We start from the raw sequence: 25,394 nt of genomic DNA, 5'->3' as shown, positions 1-25,394 counted from the left end.
AGGTAGCACTTTTCCTCTGGACAACCCCGCACAGATTGAAGACTAGGGAGACCTTCCAACCAATGCACAGCTTGGTCCTGGACCCGTAAAAGCCGTTATTCAGTTAGCAAATGGGGTCTTTGGCCAAGGGTACTGCAGAGTTCATTAGGCGAGTCTGGCAAGTTACGTGTAAGTTTGCAATTGCAGGATAAAAAGGGAAAATCTCATAAATTGCCTGTCAAGTGTTGCACCAGGACGCGCTCATGCACCACCCTGGAGACGCACAAATGGACCAGGGACAAGGGCTGAGGGCGGTGCTCTACCTGTGCTGGGACCCGTCCACCCGTCCATGTCTTGGTCCCTGAGCGCCAGGCAGACAGGCAGGCAGTTAAGGACCCATTTGTTTCGGAAATCTGTATCTGTAAACACAGGAAACACTAGACTCAGTTTGTGGAACCAAGAGAATAAGAGAAAGACAGGGTCTCACCTTCCTGTTCACAGATAGTTCTCTCTGTCTCTCCTCATTCAGTTACTCAACAGGGGCTCTGTGCCAGGCCCTGGACGGACAGCTGTGAACAGGATGTTCAGAGTCCCTTCCCTCATGGAGCTTGCCGTCCACAGCTCATGTGACGTGGCTCCATCATTCACAGAAGTGTGGAGAACTACCCAAGGAGGAAGCAATTACCAGTCTTTTCCTGAGGGACTCCTGGAGACAGCGCTGTATTGCAGTGGTTCTCAAATGTGAGCGGGCCTTCAAATCCCCCAGAGGGGTGCTAGAATGCTGATGGCTAGCCTCCCCCCCCCCCCCCCCAGAGCTGCTGATGGTCAATGGTGAAGTCTGAGAATTTGCACTTCCGGCACGTTCCCAAGTGACGCTGATGCTGCTGGTCCAGGGACCCCACTTTGAGAACCACTACTTTATTGAGACTGAGAATTTCAGGCACCATAGAAGGAAGGCTCTGACTGTCTAAGGAATTTTTAAAACCCCTACTGCCGAAGCCCCATGGCATACTAATTAACTGGGAAATTCTGGAAGATAAGACATTGGCATTTTTTTTTAAAAACCCTGAATGGGGGCGCCTGGGTGGCGCAGTCGGTTAAGCGTCCGACTCAGCCAGGTCACGATCTCACGGTCCGTGAGTTCGAGCCCCGCGTCAGGCTTGGGCTGATGGCTCAGAGCCTGGAGCCTGTTTCCGATTCTGTGTCTCCCTCTCTCTCTGCCCCTCCCCTGTTCATGCTCTGTCTCTCTCTGTCGCAAAAATGAATAAACGTTGAAAAAAAAAATACCTTTAAAGCACCCATTCTCAAACTTTGTTGCACTTTGCAATCACTTGGAGAATTTAAAAAAAAAAAAAAAAAAAAAACCCTGAATGGGGGCACCTGGCTGGCTCAGTCGGAGGAGCATGCGACTCTTGGTCTCAGGGTTGCGAGTTCAAGACTCACATTGGGTGTAAAGATTACTAAAAAAAAATAAACTTAAAAAAAAATACCCCCCCCAAATGATTCCAATTCACAGCCATGGTTGGGCACCACAGCCCCAAAGTAACCCAAACCCCGACTGAAATTTAGTTTTACCCAGATTTGCCTTCAGCTTCGCCCAGAGCTCTGAGGATATCCATTTCTCCCAGTTGATCTCCTCTTGGGCCAGCCCTGTGCTAGGCCATCTGCAAATTGTGTTACCAATCTCCCCACAGCCCTGCAGGGCCTCTGTCATTATCCCATTTCATAGATGGAGAAACTGAGGGCATTCATCCACCCAGGGAAGAATGTGGCAGAGCAGATTCAAGCCTAACGCTGCCCAGCTTCCTCTTTCTCCCCTAAGCTGCCTTACCTGCCTTAGCGTTTCCTGGGAGTGCGTGACATTTGGGGCAGGACCACGGTGCCTGCTTCCCACATTACAGGACGTCAACTCCAGCTCCTCCCTCTAAACACTGTGAGCAACCCCTCCTCCCAGTCTTTGTGCCCTGCCTGAGAGCCACTGCATCAAACATTAACCCTAAGCACCAGCTGCATCCCAGAACCCTTAAATGTCCATTTAAAAAAAAAAATGCTTATTTATTTTTGAGAGAGAGAGAGACAAAGAGCAAGTAGGGGAGGGGCAAAGAGAGAGGGAGACCCAGAATCCCAGACAGGCTCCAGGCTCTGAGCTGTCAGCGCAACGCCTGACACAGGATTTGAACCTATGAACCATGAGATCATGACCGGAGCCGAAGTTGGACGACTGAGCCACCCAGGCGCCCCCATTTCTTTTTTTTTTATTATTTTTTTTTAATTTTTTTTTCAACATTTATTTATTTTTTTGGGACAGAGAGAGACAGAGCATGAACGGGGGAGGGGCAGAGAGAGAGGGAGACACAGAATCGGAAACAGGCTCCAGGCTCTGAGCCATCAGCCCAGAGCCTGACGCGGGGCTCGAACTCACAGACCGTGAGATCATGACCTGGCTGAAGTCGGACGCTTAACCGACTGCGCCACCCAGGCGCCCCGCCATTTCTTTTTTTTAATGTTCTTTTTTTTTTTTCTTTAATGTTTATTTATTTTTGAGAGAAAGAGACAGACAGACAGACTGTGAGCAGGGGAGGGGCAGAGAGAGAGAGGGAGAGAGGATCCGAAGCGGGCTTTTTGCTGACAGAAGTGAGCCCTTAGGTGGGGCTCAAACCCACCAACCGTGAGATCATGACCCAGGCCGAAGTCAGACACTCAACTGACTGAGCCACCTTGGCGTCCCTTAATTGTCCGTTTCTAAGTGTGCCAAACACCTCCCGTGACACTTAATCCCACCCTTGCAACTCTTCCTGTTTCTGACCTGAAATCCAACTCTAGTGTAAACTTCAGCCCTCAACCTCACCCCCACCCGACTCTAACCATGATCAAGTTCCCGAACGGTTGGTTAAATTTAATGCCGACCTCACAGCCTTCCTAAAATCTCATGTCCAGACCCAATCCTTCAGATGCTGTCATTGAGCCAAGTCTTAACTGTACATCCTCACTTCAGCTGTCTCCTGCATGCTTTCTACTTATTCTCCACAGCCTTCCTGAGTGTACAGTTCCTGTCAGCTCATATCCTGTTCCACAGCTTTCAAAGGCTTCTTAGCACCCACCAATACCCACTAGCATTAAATATCATTTTGGGCATGACCCAAACATAACTTTCCACTTGTAGCCGTTAGCATTAGGTCTGATTACAAGTAACGGAAAATCCCCATGTCACAGTGACTTAAACAAGATGGGTTTCTTTTCTCTCTCTCTCTCTCTCTCTCTCTCTCTCTCTCTCTCTCTCTCTCTCTCAAATCAAGGCTCCCAGCTGCTTGCTCCACAGTCACAGCTCACTTCCCCCAAAGTTACCTCATGGTCCAATATGGCTGCAAGAGCACCAGCCACTAGATCCTCTTGCCAGCCAGTAGGAAGGAAAAAGTAACCAAGAAGGAAAAAGTAACCAAGAAGGATGCATCCCTCCCGTAAAGAACACTTCCCAGAAGTGACAGGCACACTTCCACTTACATCCCAATGGCCAGAATTTGGCCACGTGGTGACATGGCTGCAAGGAAAGCCAGAAAATATCTTTTTCTGGGTGTCCTTATGTTTAGCTACAAATCAGAGGGTTATTATTAAGGAAGAAGACATATTGGAGGACAAGTAGATGCGCCCAGACCATTATCTGTCCCTCCCTCCCCCTAAGAAGGACCTCAGTTTTGAATCTCATATCATCTGACTACACCGTTCTTTGAAGATTTGGGTCTTGCTTCGCTGATTCTCCTTCATGTCCCCGTGCTAATTCCTGGCGATTTCCGCAGCCAAGTAAACCTTTCCAGTGCCCAGCCTCTCAGTCCTCTCTGATCTTGTCCTCTGATCCTTTCCTCTCTGATCTTGTCCTCAACTTGCCCTCCGCCACTAGATTCTATCACTGCTGTGTCACCGTGAACCAACCCCTCAGGATCTCCATTTCATACCTCCCACTCTCTGACCCAACTCCCTCCCTCCGGTCCCCCAACTCCCACCACCTTTCAATCCCACCAGAAACTACATCCACTGAGGAATCTGTCACCTTTCCCTGTCCCTTTAACTTACAGATATGTTATTTCTCCCAACTTAAAAGAAAAAAACAAAAAAAACCTCCCTCTCAAATCAACTCTACCCACTAGCCACTCCCCCATCTCTGTACTCTCCGAGCCCTCCTCATTCCCTGTCTTCACATTCTCTCTTAAACCCACTCCAGGCAGGATTTGGCCACCCCACTCCTCCCAGCAACTCCCTTGTCTGCACCACCTGCAACCTCCATGGTAGGACAGCCAGCAACCAGCTTCCTTGCTCACCTACCGTGACCCGTCCCATCATGTGCCCGATGGGGACAGCCCTGGTTTATGTTTGTTGCTCTGGTGTGATTTTGTTTTGTTATTAAAGTTTATTTGAGAGCAAGGGAGAGAGAGGGCACGTGTGCAAGTGGGGGAGAGGCAGAGAATTCCAAACAGGCTCTGAGCTAACAGAGCGGGGCTCGAACTCACGCACTGTGAGATCATGCCCCTGAGCCGACACCAACAGTCAATTGACCGATTGAGCCACCCAGGCGCCCCGCTCTCGTGTGATTTTTGAATAGAATTCCCCTTCACTGCCAAGTGTCTGGGCTTGGACAATAAATTGCACCTGCCACCCTCTCCCTCAGCAGCGTCTGACAGAGTGGCTTGCTCTCCTCCTCCCACACTCCGGCGTTTCTTCCTTCTTCCCTCCCTGGCTTCTCCTCAGGATCCTCAGCTGGTCCCTCCTCACCTCCCAGGATCTTCTGACATCATGGTGCCCCTGGGATCAGTCCTCAGTCACTCCTCTGCTCTATCTCCACTCATTCCCTCAACCATCTCGGCCAAGTGTTTGCCTGTAACTATGATGTATGGACTGATGACTCCTAATGTTACATCTCTAGCCCAGACCGTATATCCGGCTGCCCTCGTGACATCACACGTAGATGTCCAATTGGCACTTTATTTTTTTTTTAAGTTTTTACTTATTCATTTAAGTAATCCCTCCACCCAACATGGGGCTCAAACAATTCTGAGATCAAGAGTCACATGTCTTCCAACTGAGCCAGCCAGGAGCCCCTCAGGTTGGCAATTTAAACTGAACATGTTCACGGGCGCATGGGTGGCTCAGCATCTGACTTCAGCTCAGGTCATGATCTCGAGGTTAGTGAGTTCAAGCCCCGCATCGGGCTCGGTGCTGTCAGCGCAGAGCCTGCTTCAGATCCTCTGTCCCCCAACTCTCTGCCCCTCTCAAAATAAATGTTCTCTCTCAAAATAAATGTTTGTGTTCTCTCAAAAATAAATGATTTTTTAAAATAAGTAAATAGGGGCGCCTGGGTGGCTCAGTCGGTTAAGCATCCAACTTTGGCTGAGGTCATCATCTCACAGTTCGTGGGTTTGAGCCCTGCGTCAGGCTCTGTGCTGACAGCTCGGAGCCTGGAGCCTGGATCTGTGTGTCTCTCTCTGCCCCTCCCCTGCTTGTGCTCTGTCTCTGTCTCATACTCTCTCTCTCTCTCTCTCTCTCTCTCTCTCTCGGAAATAAATAAACATTAAAAAAAAGGGGGAGAAGAAGGTATTAGAGGTTATCTGTGTTCCTGATCTGATTCTTATTCTTAAACTGACCTGCATTTTAACCAAAATCTTGGTGCTCAATCCTAAATCCACCCCTCACCCAAATCTGAACATTATTTACATTGTCTGTAAATTCCCCACACGTGCTCTCCAAGACCCTGAGGAGGGTCTTTTTATTCTTTTTTATTCTTTTCTGAATTTTCCTTTGCTACTTTCTCTTCCTATCATGATCTGGACCTGCATTACTTCTCCAAGTATTTTTTAAAAAATACACTTGCAGGGGGCGCCTGGGTGGCTCAGTCGGTTAAGTGGCCGACTTCGGCTCAGGTCACGATCTCACGGTCTGTGAGTTCGAGCCCCACGTCGGGCTCTGTGCTGACCGCTCAGAGCCTGGAGCCTGTTTCAGATTCTGTGTCTCCCTCTCTCTCTGACCCTCCCCCATTCATGCTCTGTCTCTCTCTGTCTCAAAAATAGTAAATAAACATTAAAAAAATTAAAAAAAAATACAATTGCAGGAGTACCTGGGTGGCTCAGTTGGTGGAGCGTCCAGCTTCAGTCATGATCTCACATTCGTGGTTGGATTTTCTGTCTCCCTCCACCCCCACCCCTCTCAAAAATAAACATTAAAAAAAAAAAAAAAAGGATACCAGTGCTAATTCATGAGAGCCTTCAGAACACAAAAAGAAGCAAGAAAAATGGATATTTTATTATGCAAATATCTATCAGATTCATGCAACCTGAGAGGAGAGGTCTGAGAAATGAATTTATCTTTTCTTTCACTGAAGAGCTTCTGTGCTCGGGGCGCCTGGGTGGCTCAGTCGGCTAAGCGTCCGACTTCGGCTCAGGTCGTGATCTCACGGTTTGTGGGATCGAGCCCCACGTCATGCTCTGTGCTGACCGCTCAGACCCTGGAGCCTGCTTCTAATTCTGTGTCTCCCTCTTTCTGCCCCTCTCCCACTCACACTTGTCTGTCTCTATCTCTCAGAAATAAATAAACCTTAAAAAAAATAAAAATTAAAAAAAAAAAAAAAGAGCTTCTGTGTTCACATCGGCCGGCCACGCTCTGGAGCACCGTCCTCTGAAATGGGCCGCGGCGCCCACACCTCTCCTGCAGACCGCGCAGTCACCTCTGGTTTGGAGAACGGGGCAAGCAGCCTGAGCACTGTTAGAACGTGGATGTTTACAGTTCATCTGGTCAGCACTGAGCCCCAGTCGTGTATTTGTCTGGGGGTTTGAGGTCCTCAGGAACTCTCTGAAGTGCGGCTCTTGGAGCCCTGGTCGAGGGCGCACCACTGCCCTATTGTGCCAAGCGCTTTGCCAGCTGGGAATTTTTGCATAGCTGTGACCTATGCCTGGAGGGCTCTCATTCTTAGTCTCTGAAAGCCTTCAGGTCTCAACTTATTTTATTATTTATTTATTACGTAAACTCTACCCCCAACAGGGGACTTGAGCTCACAACCCTGAGACCAAGGGTGGCATGCTCTACCATTGAGCCAGCCAGGTGCCCCTTCAGGTCTCAGTGTGAAAACTTTTCTTCTCAGACAGCTTGCTCTGTCCTCTAAATCCAGCCCGAATGGTGCCTGCTGTTCTCCTGGAAGCCAGTTCCTTTCCTTCTTGGCATTTATTACAATTAATAGCAATGAGATTGTTATAACTAATTGGTGTATTTATGTCTTTACTCTCTGTCTGCCTCACCAGAATGTAAGCTCCATGAGGGCAGGGACCACATCGTTTTGTCCATCACTGTATCACCAGGGCTCAGCATACTCTTTGGCACAAAGTTGCGCTCAGGAAATATTTGTTGGCCGATTCTCAACCATGAGTTTCCTCCCCTTTGATATCAGGGTGTTAATGTCTGCCTCATAAATGTTATCGAGAAAGAATGGGAGCAAGGAAACTGACACACAATAGGTGGTCAATAAATTCTATTATTATTATTATTATTATTATTATTATTACTACTACTACCGTGCATTCAGAGGTGAGTGAGGACTGAGGAATCTTGGAGGTGGGGACTTGAGGACTACTTAGAGTTGGACGGGTTTCCTAGAATCGAGAGGGCATTCCAGGTGGGAACAGCTGAAGCAAAGGCTTGGAGGAGAGAAAATATGAAGGCTGTACCCAAACCTGTGTGGCTGTATGAATAGTAGGGTCATGCAGTTAGAAAGGCAGATTAGGGCCAGACTAGGGAGAGCCTTGAATGCCAACCCAGCACATTTAAACTTGATCCTTAGGCAGTAGGGAGCTGATGAATATTTTTGAGCAAAGGTGTCAGCTGAAGAAGTGGTATTTTAGGAAGACTGAATCTGGCAAATCTGGATCAGGTGGACCAAGGAAGTGAAAAACAAGTGTGACTGTTTCATTTAAATCTCCTCTCTAGGGGCGCCTGGGTGGCTCAGTCGTTAAGTGTCTCAGGTCATGACCTCCAGTTTGTGAATTCGAGCCCTGGGTCAGGCTGTGTGTTGACAGCTCAGAGCCTGGAGCCTGTTTTGGATTCTGTGTCTGCCTCCTCTCTCTGCTCCTCCCGTCCCTCTCTCTCTCTCTCTCTCTCTCTCTCTCTCTCTCTCTCTCAAAAATAAATAAACATTAAAAAAAAATTTTAAATCTCATCTCTAATCCTTGTGACTGAATGAAACATGCACAGGTTAAGGACAAAAACCCTGACAGGAGTTCTATCTGGATTCAAGCCCCAACAAAGCAACTTTAGGATCTAGCTGACCCTGAGCACTTCCCAAGCACTCACTTCTCCTCCCCAAGCCTCAGTTTGCCCATCTATAAAATGGAGATAATAACCTCTACCCTGTCTCACTGGATTCTTGTGAGAATCCAATGAAATTAAAAATGCACTCATTAACCCATTCAAAAAACGAACCCCAATCGTGTGTCAAGTTGTGTTGTAAATGCAAAGGAGAAAGAGATGAAATACAAGTGCACTGAAAAGGGGTACATAATATTACCAAGTATTGAGTGCTCACTGTATGCCCCTTTCCACCTGCCCATTTCACTGAATCGGAACAATACCCTTACCAGGTCGAGCCCATTTTATAAATGAGGAAATGGAGGCTCAGAGAGGCTAAGCAAATCATCCAAGGACGTTCAGCCCTTAAGTGGCAGAGCTCAGGGCTGACCCATTCGTGAGATGACTGCCTGCCTCCTAGTGCTAAACCTTTGAACACATCTGGCCATGTCCCACTTCTAGGCCTTTACCTTGTCCCTTTCCAGGTAACCCATCCCACTTTTTTTTTTTTTACCTGTAGAACTCCTATTCATTATCTTTAAAATTTTTTTTAAGTTTATTTATTGAGTTAGAGAGAGAGAGAGAGAGAGAGAGAGAGAGAGAGAGAGAGAGAGAACATGAGCAGGAGAGGGGCAGAGAGAGAGAGAGGGTGGGAGAGAACCCCAAGCAGGCTCCAAGCTGTCAGCGTGGAGCCTGATGCGGGCTCGAACTGTGAGGTCATGACCTGAGCCAAGATCAAGAGTTGGTCACTTAACTGACTGAACCACTCAGGTGCCCCTTCTCAACTTTTAAATTTTAGATCAGACTGCAGGAAGCCTCCAGGACACCTGATTGGAGCCCCTCCTCTGGGCTTCCTCAGCATTTAACCAAACTCCTCCTATGAGATAATCACATCAACACTATATCTTTGGGGGGCACCTGGCTGGCTCAGTTGGTAGCACAGGTGATTCTTGATCTCCGTGTCATGCGTAGGGTCATGAGTTTGAGCTCCACCTTGGGCACAGAGATTACCTGAAAAAAAAAACAAAAAACAAAATTTAAAAACACCACACACACACAAAGCACAAAAAATACCATATCTCTGGTCTCTAAACTTTTAAAAAAGCATGTTCCCTATCTGTAAAAAAAAAAAAAAATAATAAGTGTATGCCCACGATTAGGCATACTTCTCAGCAAAGTACTGTGTATACACAGCCTTCTGTTGATCCATATATATTAACTATTAGTAAATCCTAGTTCTTATTTTTTATGAAAAATAAAGATAAATACAGGATCTGATCTAAGATTTTCTTCCCACACTCCACTGTCCCCCAACGAATTACAAATCAGCACCTCTAACCCAAAGCTGGGTGAGGGGAGGGTGGCGCTGGCACAGTGATGGCATCTTTCAGGCTGCAGGGTGGTCTGAGAAGGACTTGGGAGTTCGGACTCTTCCCTCAGTGGGCTGGGATTGGTGGTGGAGGGGTTCGTGGGCAGGAGCACCTCCCACAGTGCTGCCACCCCCTTGAGCCAGCGGGAGGTGGGGTGAAGTTGAGCCTGGATTAGCCGGGGAGGGGGGGGGCACTGGGAGGCTCCTAGAGCTGCACGGTGGCCAGAGAAGGGGGTGTGGATAGGCGAATGCACCATGCCGCTGCAGGACGACACCCTCCGAGAGGTGTGGGCCTCGGACAGGTCCGGAAGTGCCCCCCCCACCTCAACCTACCTGAACCCTGGGGGGCCCAGGTGGAGGGGCTGGGGAAGGGCAGGAAAAGGGGAGGAAGACAGTCTGATTCCTTTGCTACCCTCAGCGGACATGAGGAGGAAGGCTCGGATATCCAGCAGCGCCCCAAGCAGGTATGTCGCCCCTGCTTGGAAAGGAGGCAGGGAGAGCCCCCCACCCCCCACCCCCGCCTCAACCGTCTGTAAACCTCCTCAGGGTAGCGGATCTGGGAGTGAGACGCATTCCCCTTCGGCAGCGTCTGGAGGTTGCTTTCCTGTAGGGTGTGTGTGTGTGTGTGTGTGTGTGTGTGTGTGTGTGTGTGTGTGTGTGTGTGTGTGTGACTTCGAGGAAAGGGATGTTTGGGGGCATGGGATGTCCAGGGGAGGAATTGGGCCTTGGGGCCTTTGGGGGTGGCCATGGTGCACGGGAGGGGTCATGGTTCTCCACCCCAAGAAGGAGGCTGCTGTTCCCCTCCCGATAATCCGCGGTTATTTCTGGCGGCTCAAGAGATTAGAGGGTCATGGTCAGCCCTCAGAGCCCCCCCCCCTTTCTTTCCTCTCCCTCCTCCTGACCCCCACTCAGCAGCGACCCGCCAAGGGGCAGAAGTTGAGGAAGAAAAGGACGGAAGCCCCCGAGTCCCCCTGCCCCGAGGGATCCAAGCCCCGGAGGAAACCTGGAGGCGGGCGGGGGGCCGAGCCCGGGGGTGCCCCCAAGGGTGAGGGACGCGGGAAGGCTGCGGCCGGTCCTGGAGCCTCGAGGGGGGGCAGAGGAAGGGAAATGGAGGGGTGGGAGCCGGCCGGAGTAGAAGTGCGTGGGGGCCGGGCGGGCGATGAATGAAAGCCGGGGGAGATCCCCACGGCGAGGAGCCGGAGGGGGCAGCGGCCAGGGCTCCGGCGCCGTCGGAGGAGGGGGTCTGGCCCCGCCTGACCCCGGCCTCTCGGCTCAGCCGGGCGGAGGGGGAAGCCGCGGGAGGAGCCCGCCCCGCAGCCGCCCGAGGCCCGGCCGCCGCAGACGGTCTACACCAAGTTCCTCAGAGACCCCGAGGCCAAACGCGACCCGCGGGAAACCTTCCTGGTAGCGCGAGCCCGGGACGCAGTAGACGGTGAGAGGCCGGCGGGAAGGTTGGGAGGGGGGCGCTGGAGAGAGGCGGAAAACTCGGGGAAACAGCCTCCCCTTCTCTGGCCTTCTCTTTGAGCCAGAAAACAAACCAAACCAAAGAAAACCCTTTATTTCCGGATGGGGAAACTGAGGCACGGAGGGGTTGAGAGTTTTGTCTTCAACTACAGCTAGGGGCCAGAGGTAGCCCAGATGCGTCTGGCTGGAGGTCAGAAACAGACAAGGACAGGGAGCAGCGAAGTAGGAGAAACCGTGAGAAACAGCCCAGGTGCGGTCACTGGGGGCAGAGTAGGGCCAAACTGGAAGACAGGCAGGAATGTGTGAGGAGGTGAGAGTACCAGAGAGAGAGAGGCGAAGGTGCTACAGACAAGGGCATCCCCCCAGAACAGGACTGCCTAGCCCCTAGCGTTCCCCCCAACTCCAGCTCACTCCCCCAAGCAGCCTGAGGTCACTCCCTCCTGTTCCAGGAGAGCCTCCCGCCTCTGGGTCTCATTTCCCAGGAATCTGGAGGGGACTGAGCCCCCAGCTAATGGGACACATCCCAGCCCCCATTATGAGGAGTCTCTGCCTACAGAGGATGAGGAGGAAGAAGAGGAAGACCATGAAGAGGAAGAGGAAGAGGAGGAGGAGGAAAAGAAAGAGAAAATCCCTCTGCCTCCCAAGAAGCCTCCTAAAGAGAAGACTTCCGCAGGCATCAAGGAGAGGAGGGCCAAGGCCCAGGGTCAGAAGGGTGAGTGTTGAGGGTAAGAAGGGGGCACACAGACGTGTAAAACTAGCCCTGTCCTTCAGCGGCTTGGGGGCCTCGTCGATACGCCAGAGTTCACACATCAAGAAGTTACCCAGCGCCTGGACACGAGAGTTTCTCTCCCTGGTGGTGTCGTCCCCCTGATGGTCCTTAAGTGCATAGCCTGCCTGGGGGCTCTGTGAGCCAGGGAGGGCAGAGGATTTTAGTTTCCGTTGTGATTTTGCAGCTTTTTAAAAAACTCAATATGAATTATTGTTATAATTTCCATAAAAGCATCAAAGTGATTACTGTAAAAATCAGTCAATGAATAAATGCTGTGATGGCTCTCTGGCCTGGGCACCTCACCCTACAGGTACCCCAGTCTGGTTTAAAGGTGGACAGGTAGCTGGCACCTTGGGCCCCTGTGAGAGAGGGAGAGAGTGCTCTCTGTATCACCTGCCAGAGGGGGTTTTCTGGGGATGGCATGGGAGCTGGGTTTCATTCATTCATTCATTCATTCATTCATTCATTCATTCATGTATTCTGTAACACCAATAAGCTCCTGGTGTTTGTCCAGCCCTTTATGGACTCAGGATTAAAACTTGATGAGCAGAAGACAGACTCTGGGCCCTTGTCAGGCCATGATGAGTGGGTTCGAAGGTGGCCTTCAGCCCCAACAGGCTCTTCTTTGTCTAACCCCTACCTCCATTTCCAGGGGACCTGGGAAGCCCTGTCCCCCCATCCAAACCTCTTCGAATGAAGAAGAAGGAGGTACCAGCGGGGGAGGGGACCAAGATGAGAAAGACAAAGAAGAAAGGTGAGACTAGTCTCTGGAGGAACAGGGGACTCCGGGTGTGGTGGAGGGTGACTCCTTCACATCCACACACACAGGGTCTGGGGAGGCTGACAAGGACACCTCAATGAGCCCGACCAGAGTGACAAAGAAGAGCCCAGCAGCCATGTTTCTGGTGGGGGAAGATGGCCCCGCTGAGAAAGCTCGGAAGAAGAAAGGTGGGTGGCAGTGGCCTCCGGTATCAGGACATCTAGAGGCAGTCCTGGGGGTCCTGGAGTCAGAAGACTTGGGAGGCATCTTGACCTGCCCACGTTAATAGCTGTGACTATTAAGGCAGGTACTGTAGCCTTTCTGAGGCCCCTATAATAGTAATGTGGGATGATTCTCCTGTGGTTGTGGGGAGGGTCCAAGTGAGACGTGGGTGTTAGATGTACTTTGCAAACCATGAAGTGCTCTGCAGGGTAAGGGGTTAACAGGCTCGTTCCATGCCCAGGCACTCCCAAAGGCTCAGAAGAGGAGAGGAAGGAGGAGGAGGAAGAGGAGGAAGAAGTGACAAAGAACAGCAATCAGAAGGGCAAAGCGAAAGGAAAAGGCAAAAAGGTTGGGGCCCAGAGGGGAAGGGGACTGACGTCCTCAGGGAGCAGCGGCAGGGGCCTGGGTTTGGGGGACTGGAGTGTGGAAGCTCGTTGGGGGGCTGGGGCCATGAAGTCACTTGGGGTTAGAATCATGACTCCCTCTCTGATGACAGGCTAGGAGGACAAAGGGCACCAGGCTTGTGAGAAAAGAAAAGGCTGCTGTGGGGTCACCATGCTGGGATTGGTGCCCTGGGGGCCTGATGTTATCTGGGCTCTAAGCCCTCCCCTCCGCAGCCTAACATCAGACATGGTCAGAGAGGCTCACACAGCCCCAATATGAAGAGACCCCATTTTCTTTTTCTTTTTAATTTTTTTAAATGTTTTATTTTATTTTTGAGAGAGAGAGCACGAGCAGGGGAGGGGCAGAGAGAGAGGAAAACACAGAATCTGAGGCAGCTTCCAGGCTCCAAACTGTCAGCACAGAGCCCGATGCAGGGCTTGAACTCACAAACCGTGAGATCGTGACCCAAACTGAAGTTGGACACAACCAACCGAGCCCCCCAGGTTCCCTGAGACACTCATTTTCTGTACCCGGGAGGTAGAACTCACAGGCAGACAGGGACACGTGTACTCACCCTTGGGCGCACTGGCTGGCTGTAGGAGTTGTAAGAATATTTGCATGCTACTGCTCTAAGTTCTCCAAGTGCTTTCTGCTACCCCACCCCGGACCACCCACCCTTCCAACAACTGAAGGGTTAACAGTGGCTGGCAGGGGCCTCCTGCACCCTCCCCCAGGCCCACCAGCATCCATTCTGAGCGGGCATTCGCCATGAGCAGAACAGGTTGTTAACAGTTTGAATATTCCTCTTCCTCACAAATAGGACTCAGGTACCGACATGCACAGGCGGGACCAAGCAGGAGAGAGAGGGCCAGTTGGAGAAAGAAAGCGATGAAAGTCTTTGAGAAATTGGTTTCCACAAGCAGAGAGATCACCATGAGGGCAGGGCTGGGGGCTTGGCCATGTGGGCTTATGAGTCTGTTCAAGAGCGGTCGGGTCTTGGGGGACCTGATTCACATGGGCCCACATCACCAGGTACCGATATATAGACTGCAAGGCCAGTTTATTATCTCCCATGGGGAATATAACCGCGGCACAGCCTTCAGTACAGTAGGCTCTAGAAATTGACAGCTGTGGAAATGTTTGAATAAGCTCTGGCTTTCTCCACATCACATTCCAAACATAGTCTTGTGTTTCCAAAGTTTCTTCTGGAGCAGCCCGGAGTGGAGAAGATGTTCAAGGGTCCGCAGGCTGAGGGCCTGCTTGCTGCCACCAGCCTCACCCCACACACAGTCCCAACCTGCCCTCAGCAAAAACAGCCAACCACAGCGTATCGGGGATTCCCAGTGACTCTCACGTAGCACACACCCGGGCTGGCCGTCCCTTGTCCCCCCCTCTTGTGAGGGATAGCACATGAGGGCAGACGGCACCAGGTTTGTGAGAAGCAGAGGGCAGCTGTGGGGCCGCCAGGCCAGGCCAGGCCAGCCTACGGTGTAATGCAACCAAACTGCTCTGAGGAGTTTTTCCCTGAGCAAAATAAGCTTATTTACTCATTCATTGTCTTACCTCCGTATTGCTGTGTAGCAAACCACCCCCAAACTTAGTGCCTCAAAACAACAAACATTTATTTTCTTCATTCCTGTAAGTCAGGAATGTAAGAGTGGCTTAGCGAGGCACGTACTTCTGGCTCGGGGGTCTCCTGAGATTGCAGTCAAGATGTCAGCTGGGTCTGTAGTCACTCTGAAAGTTTGACTGGAAATAAAGAATCCACTTCTAGAATGGTTCACGGTCATGATTGTTGGCTGGGGCCCTCTCCATAGGGCTGCCTGACTGTTCTCATGACAATGGCAGCCAACTTCTCTCAGGGCTCAAGAGTGGCCCAAGAGGGGCGCCTGGGTGGCTCAGCCGGTTAAGCGGCCGACTTCGGCTCAGGCCATGATCTCGAGGTCTGTGAGTTCGAGCCCCGCGTCGGGCTCTGTGCTGACAGCTCAGAGCCTGGAGCCTGCTTCAGATTCTGTGTCTCCCTCTCTCTGCCCCTCCCCTGTTCATGCTCTGTCTCTCCCTGTCTCAAAAATAAATAAACGTTAAAAGAAAAAAAAATTAAAAAAAAAAAAAGAGTGGCCCAAGAGAGACAGCAAGGAGAAGGCACGATATCTTTCATGACCTAGCCTTAGACTAATCACTTAGAAGTGACCCATCACTTCTGCTATATTCCATCGGTCAGAAACACTGACCCTGATACAGTGTGGAAGGGGACTACACAAGGGTGTAAATACCAGGAGGCAAGGACCACTGGGGCTCGTCTTGAAGGCTGGCTACCACATTCACTGAATATTTACTACACAGTATAATAATACCAGTAGCTAATACTACGGTAACACTATGTGCTTAGAACACAGCAATTCATACCTTCGGCCTCACCTCAGTTCACCCCTTGACATCATGTCCACTGAAGGAAGGTCTTTCTAAGGCCCTGGCTCTCACAGGAGGCTGCACAGCATTTAAAGCCTAGTTACACTTCTTACTAGCTATATGAACTTGGGCAAGTTGCTTAGCCTCTTTGAGCCTCAGCTCCTTCATCAGTAAAATTGGACAACTACTTCAGTAGTTACTGAGAAGGGAATTAAACCATGTAACATTTGGAAGATCCTTAGAACTATGCCTGGCACATTGGTAGGCTTTATAGGAGTGTTTGTTTAATGTATCAATTAAGTAAGGTCTGTCCCGGGTGTCCAGCCCCAACTTATGCATTTCTCAGATGGAAACACCGAGTCACAGTTAAACTGGGTAAAGAGTTGGGGCGCCTGAGCGGCTCAGTTGGTTAAGCGTCCAACTTTGGCTCAGGTCATGATCTCGCAGTTCGTGAGTTCGAGCCCTGCATCGGGCTCCGTGCTGACGGCTCAGAGCCTGGAGCCTGCTTCGGATTCTGTTTCCCTCTCTCTGCCCCTCCCCTGCTCACACACTCTCTCTCTCTCAAAAAATAAACATTAAAAACAAATTAAAAAGGAAACAGGGTAAACAGTTAGTGGTGGAATCAGGATTTGAATCCAAGCTGTCTGGTTCCAGAGCCCAGGCTCTTAATCACAAGCTAAGCAAAAAAGAAAGCGCCAAGCTCCCCAGAGCCTCCTAACGTGGGCTGCTGAGCCGCTGGGGAAGTGTGAGGGGTTCAGCCCACTGTAGCTGGCCCGTCTGTTCTCTTCCCACACAGAAAGCGGTGAGTTGTCCGGCCCACCCTGCCTGTGTCCCAGCTCCGGGGACCTGCTGAGGGCAGAGGAGCTAGTGCTGTAGGCTGATACATGCTGTGCCCCCACCCAGAAGGAGGAGAGAGCCCCATCTCCACCCGTGGAAGTGGATGAACCCCGGGAGTTTGTGCTTCGGCCTGCCCCTCAGGGCCGGACAGTTCGCTGCAAGCTGACCCGGGACAAGAAGGGCATGGATCGGGGCCTGTATCCCTCCTACTTCCTGCACCTGGACACAGAGAAGAAGGTGGGTAGGGGAGAGGCGGCAGGGGAGAGAGAGGGCAGGGGGCAGGACCCAGGCTGAGGGTGGAGCTAGAGCCAAATGGGGCGGGGGGGGGGGGGAGAGTGGTGGATACAGGACAAATAGGCCTTCTCTCTCCCCCCACCCTTCTCTTTCCTTCACCCATCTTCGCCTCCCATCCTCTGTCACCTGTCTCCCCCTGTCCCCAGGTGTTCCTCTTGGCTGGCAGGAAGCGGAAACGTAGCAAGACGGCCAATTACCTCATCTCCAGCGACCCTACCAATCTGTCTCGAGGAGGGGAGAATTTCATTGGGAAGCTGAGGTAGGGCTGGGAGGCCCAGGACCGCAAGAACGTCATGGCGGGTCACTTTCGTCTCCCTGTGCCCGGCAGTGTCCACCACACTGGACACTCTGGAAACGTCCCCTGACCCAGGGGTTCCCACGCTTTAAATGTGTACAGATCACTTGGAAGTGTTGTTAAAATGGCTCAGTGGGTCTGGGTTTGGGGCAAGATTCTTCACTTTTCTTTTTCTTTTTGAGAGAGACAGAGACAGAATGTGAGTGGGTTGGGGCAGAGAGAGTGGGAGGCAGAATCGGAAGCAGGCTCCAGGCTCCGAGCCGTCAGCACGGAGCCCGACGCGGGGCTCGAACCCATGAACCACGAGATCATGACCTGAACCGAAATCGGACACTCAACCGACTGAGCCACCCAGGCACCACTTTTTTTTTTTTAAATGTAGATTCTTCACCTTTTTTTTTTTACGTTTATTTATTTATTTTGTGAGAGAAAGAGAGGGCAAGTGGGGGGGGGGGCAGACAGAGAGCATCTCAAGCAGCCTCTGTGCTGTCAGCAGAGCCCGATGTGAGGCTCAGTTGCAAGAACCCTGAGATCAAGAGTTGGATGCTTAACCGACTGAGCCACCCAGGTGCCCCTCTTCATTTCTAATAAGCATCCAGGTGATGCCCATGCTACTCGACCCTGTACCTCACTTGGAATAGGTCCTAAGGTCCATGAGGGCAATGCCCATGCCTGTCTTGTTCATGGTTGAATTCCTAGCACCTGGCACATAGTAGCTACTCAATAAACATTTACTAAGTGAATGAATAAACAAATATCTGGCACCTACCCTGTGCTGTGTCTCCCCATATATCTCCTCTAATCCGCACTGCAAATCTGAGAGGTAAGGGGAAGGTGAATCCCTGAGTCAGGCCTTATTTCTTTTATTTATGTGTTAATAAACACATACAGTCTACCTATGTGTCAGGCATAGTTCTAATTTCCAAATATTAATCCATTTAATCCTTTTATTGGCCAAATGAGGAAAATACTGTTATTATGCCCATTTTACAGAGGGGGAAGTTGAGGCTCAGAGAGTTTAGCTTGCCTAGGGTCACACAGTAAGAGATGGATTTGAGATCTGAAGGCTGCCCAGTGTCCTTCCAGATCCAGCTTTAAAGAAGATCTCATGAGGGAAGCGTGGGGCAGAGGACATGAATTGCTCTGTCCTACGACACCCATACCCTTGACACAGGAAGCTCTCCGAATTGCCTGGCTGGGAGGAAGGGTCTTGGAGGAGGGGTACAGAATCCCCTCAGCCCTGCCCCCCAGCTCCACCCTGTTTGCAGGTCCAATCTCCTGGGCAACCGCTTCACCGTCTTTGACAACGGGCAGAACCCGCACCGCGGAGGAGGCAGCACTGATGTGGGGCGCCTTCGGCAGGAGCTGGCAGCTGTGATCTATGTGAGAACTCGGCCTGGGCCCCCTGGCAGCACCCTCCCCTTTGCAGGGGCCGACCTAACAGGTGTGTCCCTCCCAGGAAACCAACGTGTTGGGCTTCCGAGGTCCCCGGCGCATGACGGTCATCATCCCAGGCATGAATACGGAGAACGAGAGGGTCCCCATCCGGCCGCGAAATGTGAGCCCAGCGCCTCCCTGACACCTCTCCCTGAGGGTCCTACTCCCATGTGACCCACCCATGACCCACTCCTGGGGAGCTGGGGGTGGGGTGGGGGCTCAGCTTGCCCACACCCAACTTCCGGAGCACACTCATCACCCTGTGTCACAAATTCATTCTGGAAACTTGTGGAATGAATTCAGGGGTTTCGTCATTGAATTCACAGAAACAAATGCAATGAGGACTTTTTTTCCAGTTTACCCCAGACCATCCATTCATATATTCATTCAACACATGTATATTGAGTGCTGAGGATTATTCTAGGAAACTGGAAGATGTCAGTGAATAAAACAAAGATCTGCCCTCATGAAGCCGGCATTCTAGTGGAGGAGACGGACAGTAGACAATAATTGTGATAAGCAAAAAAATTGTATAGTATGTTAGAAGGCGATAAGTGGTATGGGAAAAAAAAGAAAACATCAAACAGGAGAAGAGAGATGTGCGTGCGTGTTCCATATTAAATACGGTGGTCAGAGTAGGCCTCACTGAGAAGGTGACATTTAAGCAAAGACCTGAAGGAGGTGAGGGAGCAAGCCTGTGGATATCTGGGGAAAGAGCATCCAGGCAGTGGGAAGAGCCAGTGCAAAGGCCCTGAGGCAGAGTGGTGCCTGGTGGGTTTGAGGTGAGAGGTGAGAGTGAGGGGTAGATTGGACCTGTACAACTGGTTTCTACCCCTGGGAGAAACAGGAAGCCACAGCAGGGTTCTCAGGAGTGACATGATTTGACTTTTATTTTAAAAAGCAAAGGTTGCTTGTTTGTGTGTGTGTGTGTGTGTGTGTGTGTGTGTGTGTGTGTGTGTGTGAGGGAGAGGGTAAGATGGAGAGATGTCCTGGGGGGAGGTGGCCTCCTTAGGTGTCAGTCCCTTGCTCCGCTGCCTTAGCACTGCAAGTCAGTGAGCCCAAGGTTTCACAGACAGGCGGACTGGCATGCTCCATGCTCTTAGTCAAGTCACTTTACTCATTTACAATGAAAAATCACAGCCACCAGCTGATCATGCATCCTTCCCTGCTGGAAAGTCACACCGTATTGACTTTCCATGGGGCACGAGGCATGTAGGGTCCCACAGTTACTCCTTCCATGCCTGGAACAAACACACAAATGCTCCAGAGGCAGTGCGTCCTGAGCATGTTTGGGCTTCGTAAGAACCACCCTGTGCTGCTTTAGGTAACTCTTTTCCGTTTCACAATTCATTCATTCTATGATCATTCATTAAAGCCAGGCACCGAGGATCCAAAATCAACACAACAGTTACCATCAGAACCATGATATTTACTGAGCATTTACTCTGTGCCAGGAACTGATCTGAATAACATTCCATGCACTATTAACTTATTTAATCCTCACAATACTCTGTTGTGAGGGAAACTGAGGCACAGGGACATTAAACTATTATACCCGCCCTTAGAGTATCTAATGTTGTCCATTAGAGTACAGTGGGAGAAACCATAAAAGCAAGGTGTCACGGAGACTCACAGCTAAGACATCTAAATCAGACATGGGGTCAGGAAGGCTTCGGGGAGGACACGATCTTGAGGGGACTCACTCTAAGCCATGAATGTGACTCAGGAAACTCGGGAAAGAAATATTTCAAGAGCACTATCATATAGACACCATTCCTTCCTTCAAGAAACTCTCTTCCAGGACATCTTAACTGTTTACCTGTTTCCGCAAGCGCAACTGTGAGCTCCTTGTGGGTCCCAGAATGTCTGGTTCATCCTTGTAATCAGGTACCGGCATGTGGCCATTCCTAAGACCCCTTGGGTATCCACAGCCCAGAGCACCTTCTGTGTGCCCGATGCTACTTTCCATTTTCCAACCCTCCGCTTTGGCATCCCACAGCAAAACCCCGTTCTCACAGATGTAGCCCATGCCCACAAGGACACCACAGAGACCAAAGGTGCTCTCAAGGATCCCCTGAACGGATGTTGATATCCAGGCTGCACGCTAACACAGACACGCAAAGGCGTGCTCAGGTTCCTAGGCCCCTTCCCCTCGGTCCCGAGATACCTCGGCCCCCTCTAACCGCCCTCTTCCTAATTCTCCCCCTGGCACCCCAGACCAGCGATGGGTTGCTGGTGCGCTGGCAAAACAAGACACTGGAGAGCCTCATCGAGCTGCACAACAAGCCCCCCGTCTGGAATGAAGACAGCGGCTCCTACACCCTCAACTTCCAAGGCCGAGTCACACAAGCCTCCGTCAAGAACTTCCAGATTGTTCACGCCGATGACCGTGAGTGTCGGAGGGCCCGAGCCACCACCTCCAGAATCCCAACCCTCACTGAGGCCCTTTTCCCACCACCTCCAGAATCCCAACCCTCACTGAGGCCCTTTCCCCACCATCCCTCTTGCGTGCACGCTTGCGTGCTCTCACTCTCTCGCTGCACCCCCCCCCACCCCCAGCTGTCCTTTATTGCTGGAGCCAGAACAACCAGGAAGGTTACTCCCTCCTGCAGGGGCATTGACACCATGCTCCCAGGAGCCTCAGATATTCCAAGCAGGTGTCTTGGGGCTCATTGTTCCAGGCCTTCTTTCTAGCATTGACCAGAGCCTGGGGTAGATACTGGGATACCCTGGGTAAGAAAAACTGTGTTGAAGGGAGAATTAATCTGCTGGAGTTTGAAAACCACTGATATGCGCGACCTCTATGTGGTCAAAGATGGTGCTGAGGCTCAGAGAGGGCAGCGCCTTCCCCAAAGGCAGCAACTCCAGGAGGTTCCACTGGCCATCGAAATTTATTTCAAAAACACTTGCACAGTGCTTTCCAGGTGCTAGGCACTGTTCTCTGGACTTTACAGATACTGAATCATTAAATCTTTTCAATAACCCTGTGAGGAAGGCATTTTTGTCGCTATTTGGCAGATGAGAAAACTGAGGCACAGAGAGGTTAAGTAACTTCCCTAAGGTCATAAAGCAATTAAGAGGCTTGAGAACGCAGGTGGTCTGGCTCCAGAGCCCCAGCTCCTAACCCCTTCAGGATGGCTGCCTTGTAGGGGTAGGGAATATTAATCAAGCATTTCTGAATGCCTACTCTATTGTCCTCTCTCAAGTAAGGTCAAAGGCCTGGCCTCGAGGAATTAGGGAAAAAAGATATGCCCAGAAAACACAATTAAGTACAAATGTCCCTGTTACAAGCCTGGGGGAGAAGTTCCCACTAGGGTTAAGGAAGTTTGGGGATGGAAAGATATTCTCCCAAGGGACACCAAGGTTCCCAGGATTGGCTACCATTGAGCAACTTCTCCATCCCCCACTCCATCCTAGGGATGGTTCCCCAGTGTCACCTGTCCCAAGGCCTTGGAAAACTGCTCTCCAGATCACATTTCTGGTGGAGCCTGGTCTGCAGAGATCAGGGGTATTTTTAGCAACTTCCTGTCTCTATGGATGCTGGGGGAGGTGTTGGGACTAGGGTTGGGAACCTGGACCAGATATGGGATGGGGTTGAGTGGAGCCACTGGATAAGGAAGGATTCAGGGGGCTAGTTAAGAGATAGAGCCTGGCAGTCTAAGATGGGACTTGGTGTCTGGGGATGGGAAAAAGGAATGAGGCCAGAGACAATGGAAAGAAAAGGATTCTAGGCTTGGGGAAGTGTGACAGGTTCCTATATTTAAGTGCCTGTCATACACATAGCCCTAGGTGGCAGAAGATAAGGCAGGGTCCCTGCCCTCAGGGGCTTACAGTCAGTCAGAAGTCTGGTAAACCGGCAGGTGGGACTGGTTGGGCCAGATAAGAAGGGGTGGATGGGTGGAGGGGTGAATACTTGAGAGGGTGGCTGAGGATTAGTGTTCCAATACAAGGGAGGGGAACTGTTCCCAGTGTTGAGGGGGCTGTCTGCCAGGAATGGGAACCCAGGAGGTCGCGGGCCACCCCACCCCTGTCTGTGTCCACAGCCGACTACATTGTACTGCAGTTCGGCCGCGTGGCCGAGGACGCCTTCACCCTAGACTACCGGTACCCGCTGTGCGCCCTGCAGGCCTTCGCCATCGCCCTCTCCAGTTTCGATGGGAAGCTGGCCTGCGAATGACCCCAGCAGCCCCCAGCGCCCCCAGCGCCCTCCAAGGGTGGGGGAAAGGATTCAGTGGAGGGTTGCAGTGTCTATTCACCAAAGCCCCCACTGAAGACTCCTCTCTTGTCGGGGGCTGACCCCTCACTGTCTCTGAGTGACCTCCATCCACTCTCCAGCCTGGCACAGGCCGAGGCAGGGGAGGAGCTCAGACGGCGGTCCGACAGAGATGAAGAACATCTGGAGTTGGGAGCCACACATCTGGTCGCGGAGCTAGCCTGCGCCGCTTCACCAGCCGCCCCCCTTCCCCGCCCCGCGCCCCAGTCACTTCCTGTCCAGGAGCAGTAGTCAGTGTTGTTTTAACCCCCTCCGGGATCGTACTAGGGCTCCGCGGAGTGGGGCGGGTTCCGAGGAGGGGGTAGGTGATGGGGGACGAAGACCGGGTACCCACGTCCCCAATAAAGCCGCGTCCCAGGCCCAGCGAGCAGTGGTTCTTCAGCGCGTGCCGAGAATTGGGCGGCGGGAGGGGTCCGGAGCGCGGGAGAGGTCCGGAGGGCGGGCTGGAGGCCTCCCTCCCCACACCCCCACCCCGCTCCCGCCCAGGCCCGGGGCACTCCCGCGTCCCCTCCCCCGCGCCCAGCGCCGGTCCTACCGAAACTCGGCGGGCTCGTAGTGTCGAGACGCCCCCCGCGGGGGCCCCGGGCCGAGAGGGAGGGCCCCGGAGGTCCGGGAAGAGGGGGAAAGGGAGAAATTCGAGAAACAAGCCTCTCGGGGAGAACCAGACAAACCGGGTCCGGGCATGGAGGGCGCAGTCGCCAGGGCGGGGCGGGGTCTGGGGCCCCGGGAATTGGGGGCGGGCTCTCGGGCCGGAGAGGGCGCTCCGCCTCGGCAGCTCCGGACTCGTGGGGGGGGGGGTGCGGGTAGGGAGCCCTGAGGCCCGTGCGCTTCGGCCCCCCGGGGCTCCTCGTGACGCGGCACCCCGACGGGAGTCCAGCCGGCTAGGCGGGAGCTCCGCCCTCGGCCCCGCCCAGCCCCGAGCCCCAAATTGCGGTGGGGTCCTGGGGAGGTGGGGTAAGGCCCGGCGTGCAGGGAGAAGTTGGGAGCGTGGCACTGGCAGGCGGGGAGCGAAGCGCCTAGGCGCGGGAAGGCCGGGAACAGCCACAGGTCGCGAAGCCATGGGGTGGGCAGCCCGAGCGCCGACTGGGGGCGGCCCCGCGCGGCCCGGCCCCGCCCCTCCCGGTCGGTGCCCGCCCCCCTGCGCGCCCCGCCCCCTCCTTCCCCGCAGCCCCCACCCCCCGCCCCGGCTCCTCAACACAAACTTTCCGTCCCGCTCGCTCCCTCCTCCGCGCCCGGCGCCTCCCGCTCCGGCCCGGCTCATTCCGCACATTCCGGCCAGCCCCCTCCCCAAGACCCCCCTTCCCCGGCCCCCCTCTCAGCTTTTTCGGGCCCGGCGGAGCGGCCCGGCCGGAGCGCCCCCCCGAGCTCGGACCAGGTAAGCCGGGAGGACGCCGGGAAGAGGCCGTACTGGGAGAGGTGGTTTGGTTGGCTGGTTCTGGATTGGGGGGGCACTCGCGGGGGGCTAGATCCCCGAGCTATTGTCCAGCTTGAGCCTGAGCCCCGGATCTGGGTGCCGGGAAGTTTAGAGGGAAGGGGGGGAAAAAAGCTCTCCGGGAAGCCCCGCCCACCCCTCCCACCCCTACCCCCCTCCCCCCGCGACCCGGACGAGTTGGTTGGGGGAGGTCGGGGAACCGGGAGATTGTCTCCGGTGCCTTCGTCTGCCCCACCGTCCGAATATGGGGTGCCGAGGCAGGGGTCTTGGGGGCTCACGGTTCGGGGGCCCTGCCACTGGGGAGCTCGTACCCAGGACTCCCAGTCCCGGGCCCCGCCGCCCTTTGGACTCCCGGCTCGCGCTCTCTCCGAGCCCGCCCGGCTCCAGCTCCACGCAGGCCTCGGGCCCGGCCTCCCGGCGTCCAGGCCGGCTCCTGCGCGCGGTGCCTGTGGCTGCGCTGGATTGTGGAGGGTGACTGGGAGCAGAGCTGCGCGCCCTGGGCGTGTGCCCCCTGAGAGGCAGGGGCTTAAGCTCCGTCCAGTTCTGCCCCAGTGGGTGGGGGTTCGGAGTTCCAGACCAGGGCTCTAAGAGCCTGGCTCCAAAGGGGGCTGGTTTTGGGGCCTTATTTTCGCTACACTTCCTCAGAGCCTTGTTTAGACTTTAGAGGGTTTGAAGGAGGTTTGTTCTCCCCCCTCCCTCCCTCCCCACCACCATTGTCTGTCATGCCCTTTACTCCTGCCTGGGGAGGAAAGGTCAGGAGTGCCTGTCTGCATTTGGTTTTCAGCTAGCCAGGCCCCGGGAAAGTGTCATTGAGACCCCACTCTGTCACCTTTTTGGGAGAGAGGCCCTGATCCAGGGCTCAGAGATTCTTTCTGGACAAGAGAGAATGAGGCCTTGAGGGAGGGCTTCTCAGGGGGCACCTCCCTCTGTGCTTTCTCTCTCTCCAGGTAGAGGCAGAACCAGGTCAGGCCTGGACTTGTAGTCCAGGAAAGCAGGGGATGGGGGTAGGGACTGGACACAGCTCTAGGGGCTGGTGCCCATGGCGGCTCTGTGTATCCCATCTCTTGTGGCTGGTTCTGTGTATACATGTTCCACCCCAGTGCAGGGGGCGAGGACACCTCCTTGGTTAGCATGTTGGGGACAGCCTGGGA

At 53.0% G+C, this 25,394-nt stretch overlaps 2 protein-coding genes across 9 annotated transcripts in view; both read left to right on the top strand.

Annotated features, from left to right (window-relative positions):
- Positions 1-9,867: 9,867 nt before the first annotated feature.
- On the top strand, positions 9,868-23,174 carry TULP1 (TUB like protein 1). 8 transcript variants are annotated; one of them, XM_023253896.2, is made up of 15 exons: positions 9,868-9,969; positions 10,086-10,131; positions 10,583-10,712; positions 10,944-11,099; positions 11,688-11,843; positions 12,553-12,654; positions 12,729-12,848; positions 13,124-13,230; positions 16,472-16,477; positions 16,579-16,749; positions 16,953-17,065; positions 18,370-18,484; positions 18,561-18,659; positions 20,756-20,927; positions 22,582-23,174. In XM_023253896.2, the coding sequence occupies exons 1-15, from the start codon at positions 9,923-9,925 to the stop codon at positions 22,713-22,715; spliced, it is 1,674 nt and encodes a 557-aa protein (XP_023109664.2). In that variant the 5' UTR covers positions 9,868-9,922; the 3' UTR covers positions 22,716-23,174. The 8 variants fall into 8 exon arrangements, with proteins under 8 accessions (XP_023109664.2, XP_023109663.2, XP_019686046.2 ...); XM_023253895.2 differs by having other exon boundaries at positions 10,580-10,712; XM_019830487.3 differs by lacking the exon at positions 10,944-11,099 and having other exon boundaries at positions 10,580-10,712.
- TEAD3 (TEA domain transcription factor 3) overlaps positions 23,120-25,394 on the top strand; it is a 26,426-nt gene continuing 24,151 nt past the window's right edge. The window contains exons 1-2 of the mRNA XM_045058649.1: positions 23,120-23,240; positions 23,980-24,186. Coding sequence (XP_044914584.1) covers positions 23,120-23,240; positions 23,980-24,186 — 328 coding nt within the window. The remainder of the gene's footprint in view (positions 23,241-23,979; positions 24,187-25,394) is intronic.

Source organism: Felis catus, chromosome B2 (assembly GCF_018350175.1).
Source record: "Felis catus isolate Fca126 chromosome B2, F.catus_Fca126_mat1.0, whole genome shotgun sequence".
Classification (NCBI taxonomy): domain Eukaryota; kingdom Metazoa; phylum Chordata; class Mammalia; order Carnivora; family Felidae; genus Felis; species Felis catus.
The sequence above is the reverse complement of the archived record's forward strand: the minus strand, read 5'-3'. Positions and strand labels throughout refer to the sequence as shown.

Coding starts and splice junctions, on each gene's coding strand:
- TULP1 (XM_023253895.2), top strand. CDS start 9,923: ATGCCGCTGCAGGACGACACCCTCCGAGAGGTGTGGGCCTCGGACAG. Junction 10,132..10,579: donor TCCAGCAGCGCCCCAAGCAG/GTATGTCGCCCC, acceptor ACCCCCACTCAG/CAGCGACCCGCCAAGGGGCA. Junction 20,928..22,581: donor GATTGTTCACGCCGATGACC/GTGAGTGTCGGA, acceptor CTGTGTCCACAG/CCGACTACATTGTACTGCAG.